The sequence below is a fragment of the Rhineura floridana genome, chromosome 22 (genome assembly GCF_030035675.1).
Source record: "Rhineura floridana isolate rRhiFlo1 chromosome 22, rRhiFlo1.hap2, whole genome shotgun sequence".
NCBI lineage: Eukaryota > Metazoa > Chordata > Lepidosauria > Squamata > Rhineuridae > Rhineura > Rhineura floridana.
Genome location: NC_084501.1, coordinates 6,874,375 through 6,887,324, shown reverse-complemented (window position 1 = coordinate 6,887,324; position 12,950 = coordinate 6,874,375). Strand labels below are relative to the sequence as shown.

Below are 12,950 nucleotides of genomic sequence, written 5' to 3'. Positions count from 1 at the left end.
GTTCTTGGACTCCTCAGGGAAATCTTGCAGCTAAAACACTCCTGCAGAGTTTGTGATGCAGCAGCTCTGCATCACAATGGCAGGTGGGCGATGACAGCCCACACACACATTTGGGCAATCTGGCAGCAGAAAGAGGCGGCATATGGAGCCCCAGCTGTCTCTCCCCCCCAACCCACACACAGCAAATTGTGCAGGCCTCACTGAAAGGGCTTAGCAGACCTTCAAAGCCTGGCAGTGCCCCTTGATTTTCATCAGGAAAGGAAATATTGTTCACAAGTTTGCATAATACACCCAGATCCCCAAACTGGGCTTTCCTTGGCCTATTGCACGGGTGGGGAAACTTTTTCAGACGAAGGGCTGCATTCCATTCTGGGCAACCTGCTGGGGGCCACATGCCAGTGGTGGGCAGGGCCAGAGGCAAATGTGGGCAGGGCAATGGATGTCAATTTTCCCTTTGTCCAGTGGGCTAGCTAGCTTCTACACACACTTGCTCACCCCTCCGTCCTCCAGCTGGCAAGCAAGAGTCATGATTGGAGTTCAAGGGCACATTTCCAGCCAGGCAAAAACTCTCAAGGAGGGTGCAAAGTGAGGGAGACAATGTCGGGGGGGGGAGATTGTGGCTGAGAAGCAGTAGCCTGTGGAAGTCTTGGCGGCCACATTTGGCCCCCGAGTCTGAGGTTCCCCATCCCTCGGCCACTGAGTAATCTGCTGTCCTCCCCCCCCCCCCCCCCGCACAGAACTACATCACGATAGAAGAGCTGCGTCGGGAGCTGCCACAGGAGCAGGCCGAATACTGCATCAAGAGGATGGTGAAATACACGGGAACCGATGCTGTTGCAGGCGCTTTGGACTATGTCTCCTTCTCCAGCGCCCTGTACGGAGAGAGTGACCTGTGATTTCCTTTCCCCCACCCCACCCGACCTGAAAAAGCAGCGTGTGGGAGAATTCATACCCACACCCACACATGGGGACCCGATGCCAAATCAAGAGCCTTGTGCCCACCATGGAGGAGTGGCGCCCCCCGACTATCTCCCCCATTGCTGGGCAGGAGGCTGCTAGATCCCCCCACTTCCACCCACACGCTGGGTCCAGGGTGGCCTTGGTTAGGAAACTCTCTCAGATTCCCCCCCCCGCCCTTCGCAGAAGCTGTTGTGCCTGTTCTTTGCTGCTGAGCTAGTTGCACATTCCTTCCCCTGTGCCCCCCCCCAGCCTATGGCTACCTTCCCTCTACCCCACAACCCTCTCCTTTTTCCCCCTGGCTGCCCCAGGACCCCACCCAGCGGGAGAGGCAGCCCTTGCTCACTCGCTCACCAACCATCACTGACCTAGAGACAAAAGGCCACTGTGTGACCAGGAGGCTCTTTGCAATGTGCATCTCCCCAAATTGATGCTGGTGGTGGGGAACAAAGGAGGAGGGCACCAGAGGGAGCTGGCTTGGAAGGAATGCTGTACCAATAAAACCACACACACTGGAGGCCCACCCAGCGCAGAAGTGTTTTTGTTTTGTTCACATCTCCCACCCCATTACATGCACTTCAGCAAGATATACGCAATGTGTGGACGAGCCAGGGGAAGGATTGGTCCTTGGTTGCCTTTGGAGTGCCCTCACCCGTGCCCAGGTGTGGGAGAACCTTTGGCCTTCCAGCTGTGTCTGAACTCCAGCTCCCACCATCCCTACGTGTTGGCCGTGCTTGCCGGGGCTGATGGGAACTGGAGCTCGGCAACGTCTGGAGGGCCAGAGGTTTTCTACCCATCATAGGGGCCCAAAGTTGGGAGCTCAGCCCCTTTGGCATCGCTATTATTTCATCCCCCGTACAACTAGCAGCTTTGGAGGTGCAGTCCAGTCCAGCACCCGGCTGGAGGCCCACAAGATCCCCACCTCAGGTCTATACATTTGTGGCCCAGGGTGGCAGCGCTTCCTTACTCTTCCCTAGGGCCGGATGCGACAGAATGTCCTCTGGTGCAAAGCCTGTACTGGAGGCGAGCGAGATCCTCACACTGCACACCCAACAGTCCCTGCTGGAAACCTCCGTTTCCGTAGCGCCTGTTCTAGGCTGCAGTGGGGCGGGTGAACAACCCAGCAGGGGCAAAATCATAGAATAGTAGAGTTGGAAGGGGCCTATAAGGCCATCAAGTCCAACCCCCTGCTCAATGCAGGAATGATGCTGAAATGACTGTTTGTGATCTCATCGGCTCCAGTTGCCTTCTGACAAAGACGGGGGTAAATGGAAGAGGGAACACACCCCACGCCCAAAGCAAAACACTCACCCCAGAGAAGTGCCTCTGGGGTAGAACGTGAAGCAGAGCTGTGGCCCTCCAGCTGCTGGACTCCCACAACCATCAGCGCCATCCAGCCCAGCCAAGGAGGATGTGAGCTGGAGTTTTAACAATATCTGGAAGGTCAGTTTCAGGACAAAAAAGGTGGCACCAGGAGCACCACACTTGCCATCAGCTGAACTTGTGCACATGGTCTGGTAAGCGCTCGTGTCACATCTTCTACCAGAATCTATAGAGACTCGGCAAGCACCACCCACTGCCCCAATGACAAGCACCTGGTGCTCCCAGCCACGATTTGAACACAACTGGGAAGCCTTGAACCAAGCAGCATAGCGGAAGGTCAGGCACCCTTCAAACCCTGGCCGCAGAGAAACCTTCCTGCCTCTCACAGACCCATTAAAACATCAGAAAAAGGCCTCATTAAATTCTTTTAATAATAAAAAATAGAACTCTCTGGGGCCTGGAGGAAAATATGCCCCCCCCCCGGATCTATAAAAAGGGCTGGCTGGTTGGCTCAGGCAGAGTGTGCAAGAACGCAGGCAGAGCGCTTCTTCAAAACGCAGACGGGCTTTCAAGAAGGGCTTCTCCCAAGAACCACAGAGATTAGCTCTCCCCCTTCAACCCACCCAGTGACAGCTGCAGAAGAGGGCAAGGGGGCAGGGGCCACAACGAGACCATCATTTCAAACCCAACACGAGAGCAGCGTAGCCCCATGTGCCAACTGCGGGTGCATTGGGTGGGTGGGGATCTCCAATGGGTGTCAAGAGCAGAGAGAGAAGCTGCTGAGGCTGGAGGCATGCAGGGTCTGTCTGGAGAGGGAGCAGATGGGCAGGCGGCCGAAGAAAGCTGGATCCGTCATGGGGTGGAGGAGGAGGAGGAAGAGAACCACGCCCAGCAGGTAGAAGAAGACCACCAGGCAGCGCTGTGGGTGCTCCAAGGCTGCGCCAACAGCAGGGAACCCAACGTAGTTGCAGAAGGAGTGGCAGAGTACAGGCCCAATGAGGTGCCCTGCAAGGAAAGGGAGGAGGGCTGAGCAAGGAGTCTGTACCAGAGACAGTTTAAAATCCTAAGGCCCTAGTCCTTATGGCTCACATGGATTAAAATAGGTGATTTAGGACAAGAGTTCCCTCTGAAGTCCCAATAAAAATTTTCACTACTACCAAACATGCAAACACATAGTATATTCAGTTACCCTAAATAATAAGGCTAATTAAAGAAATTATAATGAATTCTTAATTGATGGTATCAACTTATATCTGCATATCAGGAAAAAACCTGTTCTAAAGGTTTTTAAAAGCGCACACACTGATTTCAGCCTGTTATGGATTAATCCCGCCCTGTCCTCCTGCCCCTTCTGCTTCATCCTTATGACAACCCTGTAAGGTAGGACAGGCTGAGATGGCAACTGGCTCAAGGCGACCCACAGCAATTCAGGCCTAAGCGGGGTTTGGAGCTGGGTCTTCCCCAGTCCCTCTCGGACACACTCTCCACAGCGCCAGGTAGAGGATATGGGTCACAGCAGGCACTGATTCCCTCTCTTCTCTCTGCACCCAACCCAGCTGACCCTCGAAATTTCATAGCTCTGGTAAACCACCCTGAATGTGCTCACAGGGGGTGGGGTTTTTTTGCCCTTTTCCTTGTGAAAGAAAAATGTACTGCCAAACACTGGGGGGGCAGAACATCTCCCCTCGTGCTAGTTTCACTATTAAAGGGAATGAGGACAGTGGAACACAGAGCCATACAATTGCCAGCTACGACGCTGAGGCGCAACTGAGCAGGAGAGGAAAAGGGGAATCCCAAGGAAGCAAGCACACCCTCATTGCTCACTTTCTCCCCAGTCGATGCAACCCCTCATCTCCCTCACCAACCTGTCCGGATGAAGATGAAAGCCGTGTACGCTCCAAAGACAGCTGTGTATGAAAACTGGAACACTGTGAGGGGAGGAAGTAGCCAGTCAGAAGCTGGGTGGTGGTGGCGGTTAGAAGAGAACAGGGGAGCGGAAGAGGATACTTCTTCACCCAGCATCCTCCGATGGGCAACTCGCGCCTGCGCACAATGGCACACCACAACGCCAGTTCAGTTGTCTGGGCCTTCTCACAAGCGATGCTATGAACCCGTCAGTCTGAGCTAAAAGCCAATCTACTACATTTATGCAGAACAAGCATCAACATTCCTGTCTACACACCACTTCATGTGTATGCACATGGACATGGAAAGGGGTCATTTTTTTGAATGCTCCCCTATGTAAAAAGTTCCCTGTATTTCATAACCTAGCAGATGAGGGACTGTACAGTATCTTAGTCTGATAGTTTTTTACATACAAAGTTGTTTTGTGTGTGTGTGTATGTAAGAAAAACATAAATTAATAGCCCCCCTCTGAGTTGGCAGGCGAAAGGGATTCTGCTGGACTGGACCACTTTGTTCTGCGTCATGGAACACAGGACACTGCCCTCCACAGAGCCACAACATTGTCTATCTAGCTCAGTTTTGCCTACACTGACAGGAAGCGGCTCTCTAGGGTTTCAGGCAAGGAATCTCTCCCAGCACTACCGGAAGATGCTGCGGATTGGACCTGGGACCTTCTGCACGCAAAGCAGATGCTCTGCCCCTGAGCTACAGCCCTTGTTCAGTGCTTAGTACTGGGGGTGCCGGACAGAAAGCAGCAGAGCTCAGATCCGGCATTCAAAATTACAGGTGTAGGAAATGCAAACCCTGCCAAGGAATTTGAGAAAAAGGGTTGCGCAGACATAACAGTTACTTATTATTATTTACATCCCATCTTTTCTCCAAGGAGCTCAAGGTGGCATACACTGCCTGCCCTGGTTTCTACTTTTAGCTGAAGATCAGGCCTCTCTATAGCCTTCTTCTGTCTCTATGGAAGCGGGTCCCACGTCCTATTCTGCAGCATGAGAAGTTGCCTGGGGATGGAGAAGTGGTGAGAGAGCCGGACTACGACTTGGGAGACCAGGGTTCAAATCCCCGTTCGGCCATGAAGCTCACTGGGTGACCTTGGGCCAGTCTCTCTCAGCCTAACTTACCTCACAGGGTTGTTGTGAGGATAAAATGGAGAGGGGGAGACCCATGTGGTGTGCCACCTTGAGCTCCATGGAGGAAAGGCAGGGGGAGAGAAGTGCAATAAATAAATATATAGATTCTCGGAGGTTCGACTCTGTGTCCTTCAGAAGAACTATCTGCTCTGATTGACGGGGTCTGAGAAGAGGGGGGTCTTTCCCTTGAGCTGCTTCCTGGTTCTTTTCTCTTCCCCCCCCCCAAGCAGCGATGCTGGGGATCGAACCTGGCACTTTCTGAGGAAAAAGCAAGCGCCTTGCCGCTGAGCTACGGTCCCGCCCTGGTGTCCCAGGAATTATTTCTGTAGTGAAGCAACGGAACAGGAGGAGGCCAGGGGAAGATGGAACACAGGCAAGGCAGGGAAACTCTGGCTTAGCTTTCTTGGGGAAGGGCCGTAGCTCAGGCGAATAGCACCTGCCTTGCTTGCAGAAGGTCCAGGGTTCCACCCCCAACGGCATCTCCAGGTAGAGACTCCCTGTCTGAAATCCTAGAGAGTTGCTGCCAGTCAGCGCAGACAGTACGGAGCTAGAGGGACCCGTGGCTCTGACTCACTATAAGCCTTCAACTTTGGGTCCCCAGATGTTCTTGGGACTACAGCTCCCATCACCCCTCGCCATTGGCTAAGCTGGCTGGGGCTGATTGGGAGTGGTCATCCAACATCATCTGGGGAGCCATGGTTGAAGAACACTGTGGAGTCTAGTTGAAACAGAATGATCCTGGACTTGACCCTGGAAATGGTTCTCCAAGGTCTCAGGCAGAGGCTGCAAAACTGGGCTAGATGATGGAGCAAAAATCTTACCATGGGAAGCTGCTTTGACCAGGTCAGACTCTTTGCCCCTCTAGCCCAGTACTGTCTACTCTGACAGGCAGCAGTTCCCCTGGGTCTCAAGCAGAGAAGGCTCTACCTGATCCTTCCAGATGAACATACCAAGGATTGGCCTTGAGAATGGAATCTTGCCGGATGCAAAGCGTGTGCTCTACCGCTTGGCTTAGGTCCCTATCCAAGATGATAATATTGCCATCTGCCTAAGGCAGGGGTGGGCAACCTCAGGGGCGAGATGCATCCTCTAGCACTCTCCATCCGACTCCCAGAACTCTCCCCAGGCCACAGTCCTTGGTGTCTCGGCTTTACCCCATGAGTGTTTTTGTCAGGCTGGGATGTGTCCTTCAGCTCTGATCATGCCTCTTGCTTGTTTGGATGGAGGGTAGAGAGGAGGGTGTGCGTGTGTGTAGAAACGAGCCTACTGTACAGAGGTAATATTCACATTTGTTGCCCACCCCGCTTTTGCCTCAGGCCCCACCCACCACCGGCATGTGGCCCTTGGAAGGTTGCTCAGTAGACAATACGGCCCTCTGGCCGAAAACGGTTCCCGACCCCTGATCTAAAGAGTCTATAGCCAACTTCCTGGCCACCCTGTCTGCTCTTTGCTGGTGGCGAAACCAAGGACCACCCCATTACCTGCCGAGAGGAAGATGCTGGCAGTGCTTCCTTGGCGAAACCGCAGCTGCTCAATGACATGGTGAAAGTGAGCTAAAGAGGAGGAACAAAAATGCACTTCAGAGCATGCAGCAGACTGGCTCCTCCCTGCCCCCTTCTCCCTGCCGTCCCACATCATCTCCTGGCCAAAATGCCAAGGCACAGCGGCTGCTCCGTGGTTTTCAGAACACGGCAGTCCGACCAGCAGCCCGTGAACTTCATTCAAGCGGTCCGAAGCACGCCTGCATGACATATGTTGATTTTTAATTGTATTTTTACTTCTTCTTTTATTTCTTGTGTTACAGTTTGAATGTTACGGAATGCAAACTGTAATACAATAACATACAACACAGGAGAGAAGAGAAACAATCAAACACAATTAAAAAAAAATCATGCTATGGCCATACTACCCTGAACACGCCTGACCTCGTCTGTACTCAGAAGCTAAGCAGGGTCAGGCCTGATTAGTACAGGCATACCCCACTTTAACATACGCAATGGGACCGGAGCGTGTGTGTAAAGTGAAAACGTACTTAAAGTGAAGCAATTATCCATGCATGTACTGCACGGCAATCGCCACTAGATGGCAGCGGCGTCATGCCATTAAGTGTCCGTAATTGCGAAACGCGCATACGTTAAGTGGGGTATGGTGGCGTATGGAGCAAGTACGTTATAGCGAGGCGACATTAAGTGAAGTGACGTTAAGTGGGGTATGCCTGTACTTGGATGGGAGACCACCTGGGAATACCGGGTGCCGTAGGCTTAGAGGAAGGCAGTGGTAAACCACCTCTGAATACCTCTTATCATGAAAACCCTACCAGTATATCCAAAAAAGATTCACAGGGTTGCCGTAAGTCATAATCGACTTGAAGGCATATAACAACAACAAAAGATCATGAAGGGTCTTGCACAGAACATTGCAATTGCTACAGAAAAATCATTAAGTGGTCTGCCAAGACCCTCAGTAGTTTTCAAGTGGTCTGTGGGGAAAAACATTTGGGAACCGCTGCTCTAGAACAAACAAATGCTCCCCTCCAGATGTTGTTGGACTCCCATCAGCCCCAGCCAGCATGGTCAAAGCCCAGTAACATCTGGAGGGCCCGACAGGTCTCCCCACCCCTGGTTTAAGGCCCATCAGAATGTGCTTGGCCCTGTGCTAGAAAAGGACTAGGAAACCTCTTGTGGGGCACTCACCGACTCCAAAGAAGAGCGGGCAGGTGAAGACGGCAGGCCCCAATCCTGTGCAGGGGACGAGCATGGGCAGCATGCAGGCGCGGAACACCAGCTCCTCCGTGAATGGTGCGATGACCTGGTTGCGGAGCCAGCGCATGTCGGTCAAACAGAGAACCCAAAAGCTGGGGTCTGGGGGGGCGAGCAGGAGCAGCGTTACTGACACCCCACCCACCTGGGTTGCTTCAGCAGGCACCGTAGTAGGGACAAAGGGCCAGCCCCTCAGCGGGCATCCAAGTTGGGTGAAGTCAGAATTGTAACCGCCTGAAACTATACACTCCACAAAGGCATGGAGAAGCGGACACTGGGGTGAAAATCAGCTGCATCCCACAAACCAGCCTTTGCCAACCTGGTGCCCTCCAGCTGTTTTGGACTCCAGCTCCCATCAGCCCCAGCTAGCACAGCTCTGTGAATCTGGCCATAAGATGCCAAAGTATGTAGTCTTACCAAATGCCACTTTTAATCCATCTACCAGGTCCCAAGGACAGTCCATCGATAGCTGGATAAGAGGGCCAAGGAAGAGGACCTGGGGAGGGGGAGGAGCAAAGCACATTTTCACAAGCACATTGCCAACAGCATTTGCATTTCCTGCGTCTGGTTCATAAATCTGGAAGAGGTGGACATCTAGGGTTGCCTTTTTAAAAAAGCTTTCATTTCAAAGTTTTTATCCATTGGAATGTTCTGTGCATCGACATCATTATTCAAAATTTCAAATCATATAGAAGTATAAACTGTGAAAAAGTATAAACTAAAAGTAGATATAAATGCTCAGAATAACAATTTTCCTGGCAAAACGTTTCAATTAGTATGCTGCTCCAGAACAAACAAGAGTCCCATCTTCACAATTATTCTTAAGGCTTTCTACTTTTCCTCTTCCTTTCCTGAAATCAAGTGAAGTGGGTAAGCTCTATTTTTGTTTTGTTTTTACAATGAAAACCAAAACCAAACCACAGCCTAAGAATATCAGAAGTGTTTGGGAGCATATAAGCATCAAACACCTTTTAGTCAACACTGTGATTCTTTGGAACGCTGTCAAAGTTAACACAGCTGGATTCTTAGGGCTTTGATCCTAGGACAGGGTGAGGTAGCGGCCCTCCAACCCTCTCTCCACCTGGCCCCTGGGACTCTCCTCAGCCACACCCCCTCCCCAGCCTTGAATGTGCCCTTGAACTCGGATCATGCTTCTCGCTTGCCTGGGATGGAGAAACTGGCATGAAGATAGGAACATACCGTACAAAGATAAAATGTATATTTGTTGCTCCGCCCACTTTTGCTTCTGGCCCCACCCAGCACTGGTATGTGGCCCCCAGAAGGTTGCCCAGAAAGGAATGTGTCTTAATGGCATATTGCGAGGTCTGTACTATACATTTAAAGCACATCCAACGCACATTTAAAACACATAGCTTCCGCCAAAACATCATGGAATCTGTAGTTTCCTAAGGGTGCTGGGAATCTGTAGCTCTGTGAGAGTAAAACCACAGTTCCCGGGATTCTCTGGGGGAAGTCATGTGCTTTAAATGTGCATTAGATGCGCTTTAAATCTATGGTGTGGATCTGTGGAGGCAAGCCCTGCTGAGTCCTAGCAGAGACAGGACTGATCAAAAAGCATGGCAGCTCAAGGCCAACGTTGAGGGCCACACTTACCATGGTTAGTAGCAAAGGCAGCACAGTCGCTGGTATGATGCCCTCAAGTCGGAAGCCCATCAGGGCGAGAAGAGATGTACCTGGCTGAGCAGAAAAGGAGACGCCTTTGTGATCCCTGGAAAGCACAAGCCAGCCACCCTAGCCACCCCACCGCATCTCACTCACAGCATGCATCAGGAAGAGAGCAGGGGCATCACAGAAAGGCAATGCATATAGAAAACCGCCCAACACCGTGTCAGCCCATTGGCCATCCAACTGAGGGCTGCCTTCACTGAACTGGAGATGCCAGAGACTGAACGGGGGACCCTTTACACTGGCTAAGCTTGTGGGGGCCTGTCCTGGCATTTACAAATAGCTCATGATGACTCCAGCAAGCAAGCCAAGCCACGAGAGAAGGCACAGGAATGTACAAAGCAACCCAATGTCAAGTCAGGTCCATCTAGATCACGATCACCTACACCGACTGGCAGCCGTTCTCCAAGGTCTCAAGCAGAGGTCTTTCCCAGACCTATGTGGAGATGTGGGGGACTGAACCCCGGGACCTTCTGCACGCAAAGCAGGTGCTCTACCGCCAAGCTATGATCCTTCCCTTAAACATAAAGTTAAGATTCTGGTCCTCATGGTTCTGAATAAACGGGTAACTTAAATAGGAACACAGGAAGTTAGATCATTGGTCCATCTAGACCAGAATGGTTTACTGGCTGTCAGCGGCTCTCCAGGGTTTCGGATGAGAGCCTTTCCCAAGCCTACCTGGAGATGGGATTGAACCTGGGCCCTTCTGGATGCAAAGCAGATGCTCTGCCACTGAGCTAAAAGCAGATACTGCACACGCATCCGGACACACTTATGCGACTGGCCAATCTGTCCCCCAGGATAATTCTTTTCCCAATATGGTGACAGCAGGTGGTTTTGCTTGCATGTGTGGTATAAGAAATCTTGCTGGAAACACTTGTCAGACCATCCCAATAACATCCTAAATTGTCTTGGCAGCCCCAGATGGCCAAGAAATGGTGGTGGTAGGAAAACTCCCATGATCTTATGCAAACCGTCCTTCCAAAATGTAAGAGGAGACAACAGGGGCATCTGAACAGACAGACAGTTTGCTTTAACTATGAAGGTACAAGGCAGCAGCCAGAGATTTGAATGGCACCAAGAACATCACTGTCCGTCTACTTGGGTGGCATGCAATGCTGGTCCTACTCAGAGTACGCCCATTGAAGTTAATTAACATGACTAACTTAGGTTCTCTGCGCAGGACTTAGTTGGATACAACCCTCTGTATCAAGGCCCAATTCAAAAGGCTGGTGCTCCCCATTAAAAGTCCTACATGGCTTGGGACCCAAGTAACAAATTGTACCTATGCCAAACTGTGTACACACAAAGGTCATCAACCACCGGAGGTGAGGCTCATTACAACAAAGAAACAACAGAGCAAGATAAGAGACTACTTTATACGGAGTCAGACCATTGATCCACCTAGCTCAGTACTGTCTACACTGACTGGCAGCGGCTCTGCAGGATTTCAGGCAAGGAGTCCTTCCCAGCCCTCCCTGGAGATGCCACTGGGGATTGAACCTGGGGCCGTCTGCACGCAAGGCAGGCGCTCTGCCGCTGAGCTACGGCCCAGAGTGCTTGTTTGATAGCATTTTACCATCCCTTCAGGCACCCGGCAAAACCTTTAAAAAAACTACCTAGGCGTTTAAAAACATTTTACTATCTTAAGGATCTTAAACTCTCTGGCCTTTAACTACACTTTTCCATGCTGGTTGTTTTGTATGTATTATTGTTCTTTTAACTTTTGTAATCCACTTTGAAATCTTGGATAAAAGAGGGTTTATTGCTGAACCCTGAGACTCAACCAACTAAAGGCGCTTGAGACACAAGGTCTCTGTAGATGATTTTGGCCAGACGTTTCCAGCGCTGGCAGGGTGACTGTCTCACCTTAAGGCCTGTCACCTCTTTCCAGGCCCAGATGAAGAACGGCGAGAGGCTGGAGACAATGAGCACGCTGGTGAAGCGGCGCTTGATGACCGCCGAGTGGTCCCTGCAAGGAGAAAGGGCCAGTGGGAGAAGCTGAAAGATCTTGATGGCAAGAGGCCCCGGGCCTGCAGCTCTGCACAGGTGCAAGACCTATCAAGCCAGGATTGCTGCTGCAGTAGTGGCTGCTCACAAAATTTATCCTCACCCCGCCACCCCAAACAGTATTTTTACCATGGGATAGGATCCCCCTAGTGTATGCATGGGGATGCTTTGGCCATCCAGATGCTGTGGAACTACAACTCCCATCAGCCCCAGTAGGCATGCCCAATGGCCAGGGATGATGGGAATAGTAGTTTAGCAACATCTGGCGGGCCAAAGCTTCCCCACGCCTGCCCTATTCAAGGCTGAATTGGAATTTGGTGCCACAGCCTCTTCCCTCAGAAGGAGATATTGGTCAGTCAAGAGGGATTATATAAGCAAAGTTGTCTCTGTCGCACGGGGGAGGCAAAGCCGACGCCAACCGAGGCGCCTACTTGCCGACGCTCCACGCTTCTTTCTCTTCGTCCTGACCAGGGCTTCAGCGCTGCGCCCCGCGACTCGGTCGCTCGCTGGATGCCTCCAAAGCAGCCCAGCGCCCTTGAGGACCCTCGCTTGGAGCGGGCATTCATTCGCCATTCCTTTGCCCGTGGATTAATGCGGCAACCGCAACCCGGAGCAACTCCTGCCTCACCTGGACAGCGGGCACTCGCCCCTCAGTTTCTTCCGGGAGGGGCGCTTTCCCGCAACTCGCCTCCCTCCCCGAGAGCGGGTCACGGGGGCCATGGTCGGCTCCGAGCGAACCCGCAAGGAGCAAAGACCCCCAGGCTGGAGCGAGCGGCGGCGGAGCAGCGCGTTCCCTCCCGCCTCCCCTTCACTCACCTGGGCAGGTGGCTTTTCCAGACGTAGAGACTGCCCACATAGGAACAGGCCAGGCTGAGGCAGAAGAACAGCGAGGCCCAGCAAAGACCCGAGCCGGCGCCCCCCGGCCCGGCGCCCCCCGCCGCCTGCTCTGACATAGAAGCTCAGGACAGCGCGGCTGCCCAGGCGAGGCAGGCTGGGCCGCGTGGAGGAGCCTAAGCCTCCAAGCCGCGGAACAGGAAGCCAGCCGAGCGGGCGGCGCAGCGGAGGCGGTGCAGAGGGAAGGGAAACGGGCCGAGCCCGCCAAGCCGCTGCAACGGCGAGACCCCAGCCCCGGCGAGGCCGGGGCTCCACCCACCACCCCCTTCCAGGCTTG

At 52.6% G+C, this 12,950-nt stretch overlaps 2 protein-coding genes across 3 annotated transcripts in view; one reads left to right on the top strand and one right to left on the bottom strand.

Annotated features, from left to right (window-relative positions):
- The window catches only part of ACTN3 (actinin alpha 3), a 54,751-nt gene extending 53,271 nt beyond the window's left edge, over positions 1-1,480 (top strand). The window contains exon 21 of the mRNA XM_061605792.1: positions 738-1,480. Within this exon, the coding sequence (XP_061461776.1) occupies positions 738-896 (159 nt within the window). The 3' untranslated portion in view covers positions 897-1,480. The remainder of the gene's footprint in view (positions 1-737) is intronic.
- Positions 1,481-2,693: 1,213 nt separating this feature from the next.
- RCE1 (Ras converting CAAX endopeptidase 1) lies at positions 2,694-12,950 on the bottom strand. Of its 2 annotated transcripts, XM_061605795.1 has the most exons (9): positions 12,596-12,950; positions 11,639-11,741; positions 9,698-9,781; positions 8,501-8,579; positions 8,229-8,323; positions 8,018-8,132; positions 6,806-6,877; positions 4,146-4,208; positions 2,694-3,285 (listed from the first exon to the last, which is right to left on the bottom strand). In XM_061605795.1, the coding sequence occupies exons 1-9, from the start codon at positions 12,730-12,732 to the stop codon at positions 3,038-3,040; spliced, it is 996 nt and encodes a 331-aa protein (XP_061461779.1). In that variant the 5' UTR covers positions 12,733-12,950; the 3' UTR covers positions 2,694-3,037. The 2 variants fall into 2 exon arrangements, with proteins under 2 accessions (XP_061461779.1, XP_061461780.1); XM_061605796.1 differs by lacking the exon at positions 8,229-8,323 and having other exon boundaries at positions 8,018-8,185; positions 12,596-12,945.